The 19,365-nt window shown below is 42.1% G+C and overlaps 1 protein-coding gene across 1 annotated transcript in view; it reads right to left on the bottom strand.

The window, feature by feature from the left end:
* map4k5 (mitogen-activated protein kinase kinase kinase kinase 5) overlaps nt 1-19,365 on the bottom strand; it is an 89,096-nt gene that overhangs the window by 62,401 nt on the left and 7,330 nt on the right. Inside the window, exons 3-4 of the mRNA XM_055158754.1 lie at nt 16,557-16,614; nt 4,757-4,847 (exon numbers count right to left, since the gene is read on the bottom strand). Of these exons, the coding sequence (XP_055014729.1) occupies nt 4,757-4,847; nt 16,557-16,614 (149 nt within the window). The remainder of the gene's footprint in view (nt 1-4,756; nt 4,848-16,556; nt 16,615-19,365) is intronic.

The raw sequence follows: 19,365 nt of genomic DNA, 5'->3' as shown, positions 1-19,365 counted from the left end.
AAATGTGAAATGTGAAAATCGGATTTCACAAAAAAGTCTGCAGTCTGAACACAGACAAAAAAATGCCACAAAACATGAGAAAAATAATATAATTTCATAAAAAAAATATATATATATATAATAATATAAAATAATAAATATGTAAATAATAAAAAATATATAAATTAATATATAAATAATAAAAAAATATATAATTAGATTTTTTTTTAAAAAGGTTAAGTGCTGGTGGGTTGCATCTTCTGAGAAGCCGTAGTTATAAAAAAAACTGCTGGAACGACAATTAAAATATGAAATCAAGTAAATACAAATTCTGAAGCAAACTTTGGGAACTAAATCAGACTTGTTACATCTTAGAAATTCTGTCAAAATCTCTCGTGTGTCGTCCCGTCTGTACAGAACAGTCCTCAGTCTCCACTAGGGACGAGCATTCGATGAAATTTTCTTAATCGATCGTCGGAAGAATTAATGATCGATTATCGATTAATCATGAAGGTTTTTCTATTAAAATTATCATCATTATTATTACTATCTGCACTAATCTGCATCAATAAATTCAACTTTACGACATATAAACATAACGACTCTAGATCCACATCAGCTGTTTGACATTATAATGTGTTTAATTCAGTTTTGTTCAAATCTCACAGAAACAAAACTTAAAACCACATCACAAATTTACATAAACTAAGTGAAGATAAAACTCCAGCTCTTGTGTCGCTGATGTGGTTCAACTTGTGTTGGATTAAAAGACATGACTCAGGTGAATACAGGTCAGTGTGACCAGATTTGTGTTTGTCAAAACCAGGACAGCGTACGGGGGGAGGGGGGCGGGGCCTCGTCATCCACATTGCGCGACTCACACTTGTCCCGACCGGAACAGAAAGTGTGGAATTTCTTGTCCAAATCCTGGTTAAATCCACATTTGTGCTTCGGTTCGTTACAGACTGACCCACTGTTTGTGTGTCGCTCCTTCTGATGCAGAGACACATGTACACACCTGTTTGGTCACGACACACAAACATACATTCAGTTTGTCCATTAAAATGAACGTAATCGATGAAATTCTTAATGATCAATTATCGGTTAATCGATTAATCATGCCCATCCCTAAGCGGGACACGTCTCAACAGCCACATGTGTCAAATGCAGCGAGTGCAAAAACAATGAGAAGAAATGTCTCAAACCCCAACAGCCGACATAAATATAAACCCAAACCCGAGCAACAAAACCCAGCGCCCGGGAGAACCTGAAATCCCGAAACTGAACCGACACGACACCAGACAGAACAGAGACTCCGTCACAGAGAAACAACATCCTGTGTCGCGGGTTCATACGAACACTTCAAGACCAAAATGACGAGACTCACAGCAGCAGGAACAGAGACGAGACACAATATTCCAATTTAAGTCAGTGACTAAAATCACTTTTAAGGACAATTTTGTTACAGAGACTTAATAATCCATTTTATTTATTGCTTTGGTTGTGTTTGGTTCAGCAGTGATTTATTCAGGTACATTTTTGTGAACAAGTCGTCACTGTGAGTCAGACACATCAGACGAGTCCTGAGTTAAGTCTGTGGTCATTATATTAGTTGAAATTGGTCTCAAAATGTCAATATTATCGTTTATCGCAATAAATTCTTGGTCAATTAATCGTCCAGTGAAATTTGTTATCGTTACAGGCCTAATCGTGACAGTTTGATATCGTCACGCCTCTAAACACCAGCAGTTTCTTTACATCACACTTTTCGTCTTCAAACTGTGATAAGCGCAGCACTGGGACGACCTAAAAACCTCTGTACAGATAAAAACAAGTCAGAAATAGTAAAACAAGCAGAAGCTGGATCCCCGAGCAAACAGAAGAACACAAAGAGCCGAGTGTGACACGAGTGAAGTGAAGGAGTTTCTGTTTACAAACCTGGAGATCCTGTCACCTCCTCCGACTCTCGGGTCAGAACCGAGCCTGGACCCTGGACTCTCCCACCTAATCCTATTAAGAGTCTCCGAACAAACACAGAGCGACGCCGTTTTCTTTTATTTCCTTATCAAACCGTATAAATCTTTAGTCAAATATTAACTCGAGGAACAGACAAACTCGCAGAGGAAACACAAACGCTCAAATCCAAACTTTATTTATCGTCTTTACTCAACAACCCAACAGAACTCGATCTGAAACATCACGACAGACACAAACCACACTTTTATTTCCCTTTTTTAAAAAATTAGATGCAGTTTAGCAGTTTGTTTAATCAGGCAATGTCTGACTATATCAACATCTAATCACATTTATGGCTGAGAAGTTTGTGTTCTAGATCCAAAGAAAAACAATTCACGCTAAATATTGTTCTTTCTAAATACTCGACTGATTTACTCTAGATATATATACTGATATTAACTCTGATGTTGTTTTTAAATCCTCTTTTGGAAGAAAAAAAAAAAAGTGGGTCCCTCTGCTTTAAAAATCCAATATTATACAAAACTGTTTCTCAAATCTAGGACTATTCCAGGTCTAAAACTGGGACTATTCCAGGTCTGAAACTGGGACTATTTCAGGTCTGAAACTGGGACTATTCCAGGTCTAAAACTGGGACTATCCCAGGTCTGAAACTGGGACTATTCCAGGTCTAAAACTGGGACTATTCCAGGTCTAAAACTGGGACTATTCCGGGTCTAAAACTGGGACTATTCCGGGTCTAAAACTGGGACTATTCCGGGTCTAAAACTGGGACTATCCCGGGTCTGAAACTGGGACTATTCCAGGTCTAAAACTGGGACTATTCCGGGTCTGAAACTGGGACTATCCCAGGTCTAAAACTGGGACTATTCCAGGTCTAAAACTGGGACTATCCAGGTCTAAAACTGGGACTATTCCAGGTCTAAAACTGGGACTATTCCAGGTCTAAAACTGGGACTATCCCAGGTCTAAAACTGGGACTATCCCAGGTCTAAAACTGGGACTATCCCAGGTCTAAAACTGGGACTATCCCAGGTCTAAAACTGGGACTATTCCAGGTCTAAAACTGGGACTATTCCAGGTCTAAAACTGGGACTATTCCAGGTCTAAAACTGGGACTGTGACTTAAGGGTTTGGGAGTTATAAGATCTTTCACTTCAGTCTAAACCTTTCGGTCCTGAGGTCGTGTCAAGGTTTTGGTTTTTGTTTTGTTTTTTGTTTTGTAAAGCAGCAAAACGACTGAATAAACGACTAAAAAAACAGCTGAGAAGTGCAGATTGTGTGTGATTGTTGTGCGTTTGAGCGTGTGCGATGTGTGTGATGTGTGTGAAGTGTGTGATGTGTGAAGTGTGTTGTGTGTGTTGTGGTCGGCGTTTCTTTCACACCTGGAACACATTTAGAACGATGAGGAAGCAGAATCGCACACGCTGCTTTATCGCGGAGCTTCTGGTAAACGTGGATCTGTGTTTTACTCTCGTCTCGTGGTTCCTCGTTAACTCTTTACTGGAAGAATCGTTAGGGCCCATGACGACGCGCACACACACACACACACACTCACACACACAAACACACAAACACACACTCACAAACACACACACACAGACGACATTATCTGATTATTTGTGTTCATTTTGTACACACAGATTTGGTCTTAAAGTGCGTTTGCATTTGACAGATTTTTTATGTTTCTCCATCATTTCCGGACTAAAAGTCGATACTTTTTGCTCGCACTTTGAACCCTGCGTCTTTAAACAACAGTGCGGTGAATTTATGGACGGATTATTCGTTTGTGAACAGAGCAGATGAGCAGATGCGCCGCTGTGTGTGCGGAGGAACGTAAATGTGCAGCGTTGGCGAGATCTGCTGTAAACACAAAAACACTAAAACACAAAAACCACTAAAAACACAAACACAAAAAAACACGAAAACCTAGTTTTAGACCTGGTTTTATACCTGGTTCAGTCCTGGTTTAGACCTGGTTTAGACCTAGTTTAGACCTAGTTTTAGACCTGGTTTAGACCTGGTTTTATACCTGGTTTGGACCTGGTTTTAGACCTGGTTTAGACCTGGTTTAGTCCCAGTTTAGATCTAGATTAGACCTGGTTTTGTTCTGGTTTAGACCTGGTTTTAGACCTAGTTTAGACCTGGTTTTAGACCTGGTTTAGTCCTAGTTTAGACCTGGTTTTAGACCTGGTTTAGTCCTAGTTTAGACCTGGTTTTAGACCTGGTTTTAGACCTGGTTTAGTCCTAGTTTAGACCTGGTTTTAGACCTGGTTAAGTCTTAGTTTAGACCTGGTTTTAGACCTGGTTTAGTTTCCAGCAATGAGTGGAATTACTGAAAAAAAAAAAAAGGGATTTAGCCCAAAATGTGAAAACAGTTAAATCCCTCTGTGTAATTTATTTCAACAAAGTAACTGTAATCCAATTCCCACTCACTGAAACAGTAACTGTAACTGAATACAGTTACTCATCATTTGTATTCTGATTACTCTGGTACATGTAATCTGTTACTCCACAACACTGTTTACAACAAACAAAAGTGAAAGTTTGACTCACACATGTAACAGTTTAATGTAAACCCCAAAACCCTGGAGATTCCACTGACAGCCTCCTCCTCCTCCTCCCCTCCTCCTCCTCCTCCTCCTCCCTCTCTCCTCCTCCTCCTCCTCCTCCTCCTCCTCCTCCTCCTCCTCTCCTCTTCTTTCTCTTTCTGTTTCGTCTCGTGAACACATTTTTCTGTTTTGTTTTGTTTTTTTTCTGTGAGTGAGTGTTTGTGGTGAGAGCGTCGTGTTTTGATCCTCACCAGAGGTAGCTCCCGAAGTAGGCCACGATGTTGTGGTGCATACATTCTTTCACCATGAAGATTTCCTGCTGGATGATGGAAAAGTCGTCCCCTGGAAACAGAAACACACACGAGCCCAGAGTTACACCGACGATCAGAGGAGACGAGGGACAAAACACGCACAAAACACCCACATAAACAACAAAAAACAGTCAGAAATATGAAAAAATCTGATACTAATCGAGTGGTTCTAGGATTTAAGGAGATTTCAGAGCCTTGAAGTAAAAAAAACGCTGAATACTTATAGTTTTTTGTATTTTTTTGTGTTTTTTGTGTGACTGAGCTGGACTTTTGTTGCTTATTTTGTGTGAGGAAACATGTTTTTCACTGTTTTGATGATTAAAATCGACAAATTTGATGGTTTAACGAAGAAATATTGTTGGTAAAAAGAGTTCGGTTGTTAAAAAAGCAGCACAAAATCACAGAAAATCATGTGTAGTATCGATAATCGTGTTTATCGTCGTGTTGTGATGGTATCGGATCGACTTGTGAGGGACTCTGAGTGTCAAAAGTATCGGAAATGAGAAAATAATCGATACCAAAATGAGAATCGGAACTAAAGACTTGTTTTTCACAAGTATCGATACAAAAAAAGACAGAAAATAATTTTTAAAACAAAGTGAAGCTGAATCAGAACAGTGTACACACATGGACCTGCTTTAGTCCTGGTTTAGTCCTGGTTTAGTCCTGGTTTAGTCCTGGTTTAGTCCTGGTTTAGACCTGGTTTAGACCTGGTTTAGACCTGGTTTAGACCTGGTTTAGTCCTGGTTTAGACCTGGTTTAGTCCTGGTTTAGACCTGGTTTAGACCTGGTTTAGACCTGGTTTAGACCTGGTTTATTCCTGGTTTAGACCTGGTTTAGTCCTGGTTTAGTCCTGGTTTAGTCCTGGTTTAGACCTGGTTTAGTCCTGGTTTAGTCCTGGTTTAGTCCTGGTTTAGACCTGGTTTAGTCCTGGTTTAGTCCTGGTTTAGTTTAGACCTGGTTTAGTCCTGGTTTAGTCCTGGTTTAGTCCTGGTTTAGATCTGGTTTAGTCCTGGTTTAGTTCTGGTTTAGTCCTGGTTTAGTCCTGGTTTAGTTCTGGTTTAGTCCTGGTTTAGTCCTGGTTTAGTCCTGGTTTAGTCCTGGTTTAGATCTGGTTTAGATCTGGTTTAGATCTGGTTTAGACCTGGTTTAGTCCTGGTTTAGTCCTGGTTTAGTCCTGGTTTAGTCCTGGTTTAGACCTGGTTTAGACCTGGTTTAGACCTGGTTTAGTCCTGGTTTAGTCCTGGTTTAGTCCTGGTTTAGTCCTGGTTTAGTCCTGGTTTAGTCCTGGTTTAGTCCTGGTTTAGTCCTGGTTTAGTCCTGGTTTAGTCCTGGTTTAGTCCTGGTTTAGTCCTGGTTTAGTTTTGGTTTTAGACCTGGTTTAGTCCTGGTTTAGACCTGGTTTAGTCCTGGTTTAGACCTGGTTTAGACCTGGTTTAGACCTGGTTTAGTCCTGGTTTAGTCCTGGTTTAGTCCTGGTTTAGATCTGGTTTAGTCCTGGTTTAGTCCTGGTTTAGTCCTGGTTTAGTCCTGGTTTAGTCCTGGTTTAGTCCTGGTTTAGACACATGAAAAGAGAAAATAAAGTTCTTTTGTTTATTTAAAGTGTAAAATCTCAGGAGTTTGTTTAAACAAAGTGGATTTTTTAAAGTCTCAGATTTGAGGGTCGAGTTTGTTTAATCCAGTTTGAGATTTGAGGATCGTCTCTGTTCTGGATCCTTCTGTCTGAGAGGAAAGTTCGACATAAACGAGTCATAAACCAGAGGAAAAGGAGCAGGAGGACGAGGGGCTCTGGGCTCTGGGCACAATGATCCTGTTCCGTCTGGACTTGGCTCTCGCTCACTACAACTTCCACATTCCCCCATTTTCTTGGAAGTTCTGTCTGAACACAAAGTGAACACAAAGTGAACACAAAGTGAACACGAAGTGAACACGAAGTGAACACAAAGTGAACACAAAGTGAACACGAAGTGAACACGAAGTGAACACAAAGTGAACACGAAGTGAACACAAAGTGAACACAAAGTGAACACGAAGTGAACACGAAGTGAACATGAAGCTTTTACTTTTGGAGGGACACGGGGAAAACAAAAAGTCACATTTGGGATTTTTCCAATCCTTAATTTAACCTTCCAAAACACAACATGGAATTTGTTTTTGTTTTCGTCGCCTCGTGTCGTGCACTTTTAGAACAAGAATGTGAGTCTGAACTTCAGCACAGATCCACCAGTCTGAGGTTTTCACGGACGATGGAGACGCTGAGGTTTTAGAACAGGAGGAACTGTAGTAACAGTTTATTCAGATATTCTGCAGCTAAACTAAACTAAACTAAACTAAACTAAAGTAAACTAAAACTAAACTAAACTAAAGTAAACTAAAACTAAACTAACTAAAGTAAACTAAAACTAAACTAAAACTAAACTAAAACTAAACTAAAACTAAACTAAAACTAAACCTAAAACTAAACTAAACTAAACTAAAACTAAACTAAAACTAAACTAAACTAAAAAACAGATCATGATTTGTTTTTTTCATTTTTCAATTTTGTGTTTAAATGCAGAAGGGAAAAAATGGATAATGGACCAGACCGGGACTGAGACCGGGACCAGACCGGGACTGAAACCGAGACCAGACCAGGACTGAGACTGGGACTGAAACCGAGACCTGGCCGGGACCAGACCGGAGGCTCAGAGCCCACGGCAGGGCCGGAGCTCGAAGCTGAGGCTCGGAGTCAAAGATCGGAGTCTGGTCCCAGTTCCAGTCTCGGTCTCAGTCCCGGTCTGGTCCCGGTATGGTCCCAGTTCCAGTCCTGGTCTCAGTCCCGGTCTCAGTCCCGGTCTCAATCCCGGTCTCAGTCCCGGTCTCAATCCCGGTCTCAGTCCCGGTCTCAGTCCCGGTCTCAGTCCCGGTCTCAGTCCCGGTCTCAGTCCCGGTCTCAGTCCCGGTCTCAGTCCCGGTCTGGTCCCGGACCTGGGTCAGTCCTGGTTCAGTTCGACATCACAGTCACTGAAGTCACGTAAACGGGAAACGGCCGTTATCAGTTTTTTCCATTTTTCATTTAAACACAAAATTTTAAATGGAAAAAAAACAAATCATTATCTGTTTTTTCATTTTGGTTTTGGAGACAAATAATGAAGAAAACCATAATTTTTTCATTTTCTTATTTTTGGTTTTATATTGAAAAATGAATGAACGAACGACACACAGATTCAGCCCCGTGGATCAGGACTGAAACGGTTTAGGATGAAGTAAAAAGTTCTTCTAACACCGAAACCTTTTAAACAACGACAGAATTCCAAGAAAGAAAATCAGCGTCTGAACAACAAGTTTGAGTTTACAATTTCACTCATGACTCACTGTAAATATAAAGAGACAAAATATAAATTAAAACAAAATTGACTGCATAACTCATTCATTCCAGAGCTCAAAACATAAAACTTTATACTTTCTTTAAAAAGGTTTCTACAGTGTTATGGTTCGTCCAGACGTATTACATAAAACCATCAGCTCCAGTCCAACAGGAAAAAAAATTTAATCTGTCCAATATGAAAAAAGAAAAAAAAGAATCAGTCCAATATGAAAAAAAATAAAATAAATCTGTCCAATATGAAAAAAAAAAAAATCTGACCAATATGAAAAAATAAAATAAAATTTGACCAACATGGAAAAAAAAATACAAAATTTGTCCAATATGAAAAAAAAAATCTGTTCAATAAAAAAAAAAAAATCTGTCTAGTATGAAAGAAATAATCTTTTGAATATGAAAAAATTACAAACCTTCCAAACAAATATATATTTTTTTGCCCTGTCAGTATCAGCATGAGTATATATTAACCATTATCCAGACAAACCTGCAGATTCAGGTTTTAAAATTCTTCTCTCAAACAAAACACACTCAGGAAGCAGGAAGTTTTCCTCTAAGTTTAGAATCATCTGGATCATTTCAGTCGTGGAACTGCAGATCTCCACTGAACTAAAGTGAAAAGGATCAGCTCACACAAACCGACAATAATATTCACTCAGTATTTATTTGGCCACAGAGTCAATAAATGTGAATAATTATCTTTTCTCCTTCTGCCAGTAATAAAAACATGCTTCATCGATCTGTGTACGTGGGAGTTTCTGCACATATTATACACATGGAGCAGCAAAAACACTGTTAAATACAGGTTTGTGTTTTGTTTTGTTGTAATATGCTGAGATCTTGTGTCTGGAAAATCACAAAAATGACCCGATTCATCATTTCAGAACAAAAACAAAAAAAGTCCTCATCACAAAGAAACTGACTCTCATCCAATCAACACGATCCAGAATATGAAAAACAACAAGAACTTTACACAAAAAAAGAAAAAACAAGAGTCACAAAACATTCCCAAAAACATTCCCAGAGCGACCCCCGAGTCACCCCCGAGTCACCCCCGAGTCACCCCCGAGTCACCCCCGAGTCACCCCCGAGTCACCCCCGAGTCACCCCGAAGAGCCTCAGACCAAACACAAACGAGCCACGAACCACGAGCCAGAAACAGCAGCACGGATCACTCTGTTCTTTTCAATTCTACAAATGTGGAGAGACACGTCCAGAACATCTACATCATCTGCACATCTGCTCCTCATCCACACACACACACACACACACACACACACACACACACACACACACACACACACACACACACACACACACACACACACACACACACACACACACACACACACACACACACTACACACTACACACACACGACACACACACACAACACACTCCTCCTCCAGAAGCAGCAGAAGCAGATCTCCACATGAGGTTTAAACACACTCCTCCTCCTCAAACTGTGGATCTGGAGCTCTTCAAATGAGGAAGAAATTATGAGATTTAAAAAAATAATAATTTTAACAATTTTGAATCTAGAAAAGTTACACAATCCACCTTTAAAAATCCCTGTAGGAGTCAAAACATTTGGTCGAAAAACACAAAAAACTTCTAAAACGTCAAACTCAGGCCCGGGGGCCACATTTGGTCGGCGATATAATTATATTTGACCCGTGAAGTCAAATGGTAAATGGTCACATTTTTCTATAGCACTTTTCCACCTTCAAGCCACTCAAAGCTCTTTACAACAAGGAACCACACACACATTCACACACACATTCACACACCAGTGTACACACACACTGTGGGCAAGGTGGGTTAAGTGTCTTGCCTAAGGACACAATGACAGCATTCATCTGTAGGAGCTGGAATCACACCAGCAACCTGTGGGTCAGTGGATCTGACGCTCAACCTGTGATGTTTATGTCAAGATCTGGAATCAAATCAAATCAAAATGAGTTGGAGCTGCACACAGATCCACTACAGACACATGATTTATTTAAAATGTTGTTATTATTTTATATTCTGTTTGTTCTGGATTCAATGTTTAAGTAAAACTATTATCAAACTTTTATTTGAATAAGAAAAGGTTTAACTTTACAGATCTGCAAAGAAGAGAAACATGCAGATGTTGGTGAAATTTTTCAGTAAATATTTTAGTTTGACCCACGACTTAGTCCCAGTTTTTAATTTTGGCCTCTGTCGATTTGAGTTTGACTCTCCTGGTAAAAACTGATCAAATTCGAAGACAGAAATGTTTAATGCAAAGACAAAACCGTCACGTGTCCACGGAGAAAAGTGTGTGATGTCCCAGAGTGCAGCTTTAAAGTGGCAGCAGCAGCAGCAGCAGCAGCAGCAGCAGCAGCAGCAGCAGCAGCAGCAGCAGCAGCAGCAGCAGCAGCAGCAGCAGCAGCAGGTTGTGGTGGTTCAGAGTCATTAGTTTCTTTATTGTCAGACCAGTTTGGTTTGTGTCAAACCCCGAGGCTCCAACACCACACCTCCACACCTCTGCTCTTCCTCTCCTCCTCCTCCTCTCCTCCTCTACCTCACTCACTCTCTTTCTCTCTCTTTATACATCTCTCTCTTCTTCCCCCCTCCCCTATCTCTTCCCCCTCTCTCCTTCTCTTCTTTCGCCCTCCCCCTCTCTTCTCTCTCTTCTCTGTCCCTCACTTCATCTCTTCCTCCCTCTCTCTTCTCCCCCCTCCCCCTCACTCTCCCCTCACTCCTCTCACTCTCTTCTTCCTCCCTCCTTCCCTCCCCCTCTCTCTTCTCAGTCCCACCCCTCTCTTCTCTCTCTCTCTTCTCTCTCTCTTCTCTCCCTCTCCTTCTCTTCTCTCTCTTCTCAGTCTCTCCCCTCTCTTTTCTTCTCTCTCTCTTCTCTTTTCTCTCCTGTTCTCTCGTGTTTCTCTGCAGCTCAGGTTAAACCAGTTTTTTCGTCCACAGCGTCCGGAGCTTTTTAAAAAAGGAGTGACGTTTGACACAAAGTCAGAGGAAAAGTACAGATACAAGATCACGCCCTGACAGAGAGAGAGAGAAAAGGAGAGAACACAGAGAGAGAGAGAGAGACAGACAGAGAGAGAGAGACAGAGAGAGACACAGAGACAGACAGAGAGAGAGAGAGACAGAGAGAGAGACAGAGAGAGAGAGACAGAGAGAGAGAGAGAGAGAGAGAGAGAGAGAGAGAGAGAGAGACAGAGAGACAGAGAGAGAGAGAGACAGAGAGAGAGACAGAGAGAGAGATGATCACATTAGACAGAATCTTCCATCATAAATCAAATCAGACTTGAGTCTAAATCAAATCTTCAAAACAAATGTGCTGAGTCACTGAACTCAAACACAACTCCAGCTCCTGTTTCCTCCACTGTTTTAATTTCATTACAATTAATACTTATAAATAACTCTCATGAAGTGAATAAATAACACTGGACTATAGTCACAGTTGCCCTGGGGCAGACTGACAGAAGAGAGGCTGAAGATCTGCACCGTCACCACCAATTCACACCAAAGCACAACAGAGCATAAGAGCAGCAGCTCCGCACACGAGCAGCAGACGCAGCTTTACAACTTCCATTTGAACCGGTCTGACAGTCCACAGCAGCAGTGTCATACGCACGTCCAACGAGCGTCTCCAAGGTTTTCAGCAGGGGAAAGACAAGAAATAAACACACGGTGTCAAAATAAACTTCCGATGCCCTTTCAAAATAACTTGACCAAAGTCAAGACGATGTAAACATCGAGCTGTGTCCAAGGAAAGGTTCATGATGGACGACACAAAGTTAATCCTTGAAGTGGAGAAATATAACGTGATTTATGATGTCAGACACCGATTCTACCAGGACTCAGGACTAAACCAGGACTAAACCAGAACCAGGACTCACTGTCTGAATGTGCTCAGAGGTCCTTCCGTGTCGACCCGAGTGACCGTGGGCGAAAGGACCGGTGCAGAGCTCGGAGACGAGGACGTACGTGCAGCCGTTCTGCTTTTCAGACACACTGTTCCGCGGGGCTCAGGGTTCACTTTTTCTCTCGCTCTCCAAGATTAGACCTGATTTAGACCTGATTTAGACCTGATTTAGACCTGATTTAGACCTGATTTAGTCCTGGTTTAGTCCTGGTTTAGTCCTGGTTTAGTCCTGGTTTAGTCCTGGTTTAGTCCTGGTTTTGACCTAGTTTAGACCTAGTTTAGACCTAGTTTAGTCCTAGTTTAGACCTAGTTTAGTCCTGGTTTAGTCCTGGTTTAGTCCTGGTTTAGTCCTGGTTTAGTCCTAGTTTAGACCTGGTTTAGTCCTGATGTAGTCCTGGTTTAGTCCTGACCCACCCATAAAATTCCAGAACGTTAAAACTCGCCCGTTTCAGCGACTATTTGCCCGTGTCCATCGGTGCTGGAGTCTGTATGAACATATAAACGTATGGGGCCTTATTACCTGGACGGACATAAGATTTTGTTTGTTAATTATACGTGATTTTACCTTATTAAGAAAACAAATGTGAGGTGTTTAATGTGCGTGATAATAGATTTAAACCTCATTAAACACAAACGTGTTGCAGTTGTACTTAATTCACGATACACTTAATAAACATTCTAACTTAATACACTTGAACACAAAATAAATGATAAAAAGCAAGTACAAAATGTGATGTCTGAAAACAGTGAGAAGATGTGCAGCTGCAGCAGGAGCGTCTCTGACTCTGGTGTGAACTGAAACTTAACGCGGACGCACAGCTTTGCCTACGTGAAACACTGCTGCAGATCCTCGTGTGAACTGGAGTCAGAGTCCAAACAACAACAACAACGACGACAACGACGACAACGACGACAACGACGACAACGACGACAACGACGACAACGACGACAACGACGACAGACATAGACGTTCTGGAGGAGAGAGTCAGAGCTCAGATGTTCTGGAGGAGAGAGTCAGAGCTCAGATGTTCAGGAGGAGAGAGTCAGAGCTCAGATGTTCAGGAGGAGAGAGTCAGAGCTCAGATGTTCAGGAGGAGAGAGTCAGAGCTCAGATGTTCTGGAGGAGAGAGTCAGAGCTCAGATGTTCAGGAGGAGAGAGTCAGAGCTCAGATGTTCAGGAGGAGAGAGTCAGAGCTCAGATGTTCAGGAGGAGAGAGTCAGAGCTCAGATGTTCTGGAGGAGAGAGTCAGAGCTCAGATGTTCTGGAGGAGAGAGTCAGAGCTCAGATGTTCTGGAGGAGAGAGTCAGAGCTCAGATGTTCTGGAGGAGAGAGTCAGAGCTCAGAGTTCAGGAGGAGAGAGTCAGAGCTCAGATGTTCTGGAGGAGAGAGTCAGAGCTCAGATGTTCAGGAGGAGAGAGTCAGAGCTCAGATGTTGGAGGAGAGAGTCAGAGCTCAGATGTTGTGGAGGAGAGAGTCAGAGCTCAGATGTTCTGGAGGAGAGAGTCAGAGCTCAGATGTTCAGGAGGAGAGAGTCAGAGCTCAGATGTTCAGGAGGAGAGAGTCAGAGCTCAGATGTTCAGGAGGAGAGAGTCAGAGCTCAGATGTTCAGGAGGAGAGAGTCAGAGCTCAGATGTTCAGGAGGAGAGAGTCAGAGCTCAGATGTTGGAGGAGAGAGTCAGAGCTCAGATGTTCTGGAGGAGAGTCAGAGCTCAGATGTTCAGGAGGAGAGAGTCAGAGCTCAGATGTTGTGGAGGAGAGAGTCAGAGCTCAGATGTTCTGGAGGAGAGAGTCAGAGCTCAGATGTTCAGGAGGAGAGAGTCAGAGCTCAGATGTTCAGGAGGAGAGAGAGTCAGAGCTCAGATGTTGGAGGAGAGAGTCAGAGCTCAGATGTTCAGGAGAGAGTCAGAGTCAGAGAGAGAGTCAGATCAGATGTTCTGGAGGAGAGAGTCAGAGCTCAGATGTTCTGGAGGAGAGAGTCAGAGCTCAGATGTTCTGGAGGAGAGAGTCAGAGCTCAGATGTTCAGGAGGAGAGAGTCAGAGTCAGATGTTGTGGAGAGAGAGTCAGAGCTCAGATGTTTCAGGAGGAGAGAGTCAGAGCTCAGATGTTGGAGGAGAGAGTCAGAGCTCAGATGTTCTGGAGGAGAGAGTCAGAGCTCAGATGTTGTGGAGGAGAGAGTCAGAGCTCAGATGTTCTGGAGCAGAGAGTCGGTTGGTGTGTGGGAGGGACATGAGGAGGATGTGGGTTTGTGGTCAGGGCAGGACCACGAAATGAAACACAAATATGAAACTATGGCTCAAAACACCATAAATGTCACTGAATACTCCCTACTAATAAACAAACCACACACACACACACACACACACACACACACAACAAGGGCTGGGTGTCATTAAAAAGTTGCCGATACGATACACACCTCGATACAGGGCACTTTCGATTAAATAAGATATATTTCAACTGGATTTGATGCAGTTCAATTAAAAGTAAAGTCTAAATCACTGAAACACTAAAAGTCTTTGTTAAAACCACTTCTTGTACAAAGTTCACATGAAACACAAACATTTTAATCGTCAAAACTGTGAAAATGTCAAATGTGTCGCATAAATGAGTTTCCTTCCTCTGAACAAACAAACAAAACAACAAAACTGTTTAGTAAAATATACCAGAAAATACTCATGGAGATATAAATCAATCCAGTGTTACGGACCCTGGCCCTTTGATATTTGTTTAGTGTTCTCGTTCTTCTGTATTTGCTTTTGTGTGTGTGATGTTCTAGACCCGGATGTGCGGGAGAACCAGACGCGGGATGGAGGCCGTTCATCCCTCCACTCCCACCCGTGGTAGTGGGGGTTTAAATGGGCCTGTCTTCCGCCTGCTCGGTGCAGCTGGATCACTGAGGCCAGCTCGCCCCTTTTGTTTGATGTTTTGGGTCGTCTCATTTTGTTCATTTTGTTCTATTGCTGTTGCCTCGTTTAGTTCTTTGAGACTCCTTTTTGTTCGCAGTACAACTTGAGTTAGATTCGTTACCTTGTACTTAGTTCGGGCTCTTTAGTTTATAAGATTATTTTGTTTAATTCCTATTTATTTTCACCTCAATTGCCTGTTTTTTTGGTCGTCACTTACACTGTAAATAATAAATGCAGTTTTTAGTTAAACCTTTAACATCCTGGTTTTATTGAGATGTAACACCAGCAGTTCACGATATCAATACTGTATCAGCACATTAAACGATACGATATATCGATATTTTGATATTTTTGCACACCCCTGTACACAACACTGTCTTTTGTCGTCACACACACACACACACAGAGTGAGAGTGTGTGACATGATGTAATGTGAGTCCAGTTTTATGTGGATCAAACACCTCGTTTACTCTCACTGTCTGGACAAGACACACACACACACACACACACTCCTGCTCTGTGTGTGTGTGTGTGTCCGGTCCACAGACTAAGCCCCTCTTTAATCCCCCATAATCCCGTGTGTGTGTCAGTGGGTCAGAGGAGCAGACACATTTACACATGTTTATGTTCATGGGTTTATTTGGTCACAGTTTCAACGTTCACATGACAATTTTATTTTATTTTTATTCTGAGTTAAATATTTCTGAATTCAAATCTTCTCAACGATCAAGCGCCGAAACACCCACATTATTTTTAACAAGAACAAACAAATTCATTCAGATTTAAAATCACAATAAAACAAACACTCACTTCACTGTTAAGTTTAACTCTGAATAATCCAAAATAAAAGTGTTTACATGGACTTTTTAAAGCAGAATTCAGTTTTATTCAGAATTAAATCTCTCAGTAAATGTGGCAACTGAGACCCTCCTGTAGAACCCAGTGTGTCATGTGTTGTGTATTGTGTGTTGTATCATGTATTGCATTCAGTGTGTTGTGTATCATGTGTTGTGCGTTCTCTCTTCACTCTCCCTCTGTCTGCACACGCTCAGTTCAGCCCTGAGCCTCGTGTGTTTTGTATTGTGTGTTGTATCGTGTATCATGTGTTGCGTCTGTTGTGTATCGTGTGTTTTGTATTGTGTGTTGTATCGTGTATCATGTGGTGCGTCTGTTGTGTATCGTGTGTTTTGTATTGTGTGTTCTCTCTTCACTCTCTTTCTCTCTCTGCACGTGAGCAGTTGGTTCCTGAGCCTCATGTGTTGTGTGTGTTGTGTATCATGTGTTGTGCGTTCCCTCGTGCTCAGTTCATTGGTGAGCCTCGTGTGTTGTGTGTTGTATCGTGTGTTGTGTATCGTGTGTTGTGTATCGTGTGTTGTGTATCGTGTGTTGTGTATCGTGTGTTGTGTATCGTGTGTTGTGCGTTCTCTCTTCACTCTCCCTCTCTTTCTGCACGTGCTCAGTTCACTCCTGAGCCTCACACAGTTTCCACTCGTGTGCGTGTGTGTGTGTGTGTGTGCGTGCGTGTGTGTGTGTGCGTGTGTGTGATGAGGGAAACAGCTGGTACCTGGCTCCAGTTTGATGATCTTCACGGCGGCCAGTTCCCCCGTCTGGATGTTCCTCGCCTGAAAAACACACAAGACGCTCAGTGAGAAACGACAAGAACGAGAGAAACGAGAGAAACGAGCAGCGGAGAGAATCCAGGAGAAAACGTCACGTGTGTCGTCACATTCAAGACGGAAGCACAAAGCCGAGCTGGAGAAAACATCTGCAGAAGAAAACCAGTCCAAAAGAACGTGACCATAAAACCAAAGTCAGGCAAATCATCACGTTAAACTTGTGACGGGTTCGAGTGGATTTACATCTCATTTGCTTTAAATATCAGGACACACTTTGCCTAAATCCCTGAAACCACCAGAACAAAGAGGAAATGAATCTGAATTATTATTATCTAACACCACAGTGGAGAAGACGAGCTGCAGAAGAGGAGTCAGGTTCTACACAACAACAGGACACAGCTCACAGTAAAGAGACACGTCCTTTTTCACTGGACGTTTCAGAGAATTTCAATGAACTCCCAGTGTGAGCGGGTTTACGGCACATCAGTGTGAGCGGGTTTACGGCACATCAGTGTGAGCGGGTTTACGGCACATCAGTGTGAGCGGGTTTACGGCACATCAGTGTGAGCGGGTTTACGGCACATCAGTGTGAGCGGGTTTACGGCACATCAGTGTGAGCGGGTTTACGGCACATCAGTGTGAGCGGGTTTACAGCACATCAGTGTGAGCGGGTTTACGGCACATCAGTGTGAGCGGGTTTACGGCACATCAGTGTGAGCGGGTTTACAGCACATCAGTGTGAGCGGGTTTACGGCACATCAGTGTGAGCAGGTTTACGGCACATCAGTGTGAGCGGTTTACGGCACATCAGTGTGAGCGGGTTTACGGCACATCAGTGTGAGCGGGTTTACGGCACATCAGTGTGAGCGGGTTTACGGCACATCAGTGTGAGCGGGTTTACGGCACATCAGTGTGAGCGGGTTTACAGCACATCAGTGTGAGCAGGTTTACGGCACATCAGTGTGAGCGGGTTTACGGCACATCAGTGTGAGCGGGTTTACGGCACATCAGTGTGAGCGGGTTTACGGCACATCAGTGTGAGCGGGTTTACGGCACATCAGTGTGAGCGGTTTACGGCACATCAGTGTGAGCGGGTTTACGGCACATCAGTGTGAGCGGGTTTACGGCACATCAGTGTGAGCGGGTTTACGGCACATCAGTGTGAGCGGGTTTACGGCACATCAGTGTGAGCGGGTTTTGGACTGTCCCGGTTTGGTCCTGGTGCATGTAAACGCTGTATCCCGACTAGGGATGGGCATGATTAATCGATTACTGATCATTAAGAATTTCATCGATTACGTTAATTTTAATCGACAAACTGAATGTATGTGTGTGTGTCGTGACCAAACAGGTGTGTACATGTGTCTCTGCATCAGAAGGAGCGAGACACAAACAGTGGGTCAGTCTGTAACGAACCGAAGCACAAATGTGGATTTAACCAGGATTTGTAGAAGAAATTCCACACTTTCCGTTGCGTTGGGACAAGTGTGAGTCCATGTGCACAGTGGATAAAGCAGCACATATGTTTCTGTGTCCAGTGGGAAAAAGTTTTTCCAGGTGAGAGTCGCTCAATGTGGATGACGAGGCCCCGCCCCCCTCCCCCCGTACGCTGTCCTGGTTTTGACAAACACAAATCTGGTCACACTGACCTGTATTCACCTGAGTCATGTCTTTTAATCCAACACAAGTTGAACCACATCAGCGACACAAGAGCTGGAGTTTTATCTTCACTTAGTTTATGTAAATTAGTGATGTGGTTTTAAGTTTTGTTTCTGTGAGATTTGAACAAAACTGAATTAAACACATTATAATGTCAAACAGCTGATGTGGCTCTAGAGTCGTTATGTTTATATGTCGTAAAGTTGAATTTATTGATGCAGATTAGTGCAGATAGTAATAATAATGATGATCATTTTAATATAAAAACGTTCATGATTAATCGATAATCAATCATTAATTCTTCCGACGATTAAGAAAATTTCATCGAATGCTCGTCCCTAATCCCGACTAACACTTTTCACTCTTTTCATCACAACAGAAGCTAAATAAATAAAGTGACCAACATAAATAAAGTGGGTGAAATGTTAAATAAAGAGCAGAGTTTATAGTTTATGTAAATGAGTCGTGTGGTTTTTAGTTTAGTTTGTGTAAAAACAAAAGTGTCAAAGTTTCATTAAACACATGATCAGGTCAAACAGCTGATGTGGATCTGGACTCGTTCTGTTCACATGTTGTAAAGTTGAGTTTATTTGTGCAGATTAGTCATAATAATAATAATGATGATCATTTTAATATAATAAAACATTAATGATTAATAGAAAATCGATTGTTAATTCACCCAATGATCGATTAAGTAAATTTAATCATATGTCCATCACTAACATCTACAGACATGGATTTGGCCCAAAAGTCTGATTTTGAACAAATAAAATAACAAAGTAAGTCTGGTAAGGAGAGACACACTTCTGTTTTAGACACATTTACACTGAGAATCAGGAGAAAAAAGTATTTTTGGTGTTTAGTGTCTCTTTAACCGAGTGAAAATCTCTCCTCTTCTTCATGAGGTGGACTTCAGTTTCAGTTTAGAAGTTTAAGTAGATTTATATTAAAGAGCTACAGTTTGTACACAACAGGTCTAAACCAGGTCTAAACCAGGTCTAAACCAGGTCTAAACCAGGTCTAAACCAGGTCTGAACCAGGTCTGAACCAGGTCTAAACCAGGACTAAACCAGGATTAAACCAGGATTAAACCAGGAC

This window comes from Boleophthalmus pectinirostris, unplaced genomic scaffold (genome assembly GCF_026225935.1).
Source record: "Boleophthalmus pectinirostris isolate CB_2022bp ecotype Guang Dong unplaced genomic scaffold, ASM2622593v1 HiC_scaffold_10, whole genome shotgun sequence".
In the NCBI taxonomy this organism is placed as follows: domain Eukaryota; kingdom Metazoa; phylum Chordata; class Actinopteri; order Gobiiformes; family Gobiidae; genus Boleophthalmus; species Boleophthalmus pectinirostris.
This window is presented reverse-complemented; position numbering and strand designations above follow the sequence as displayed.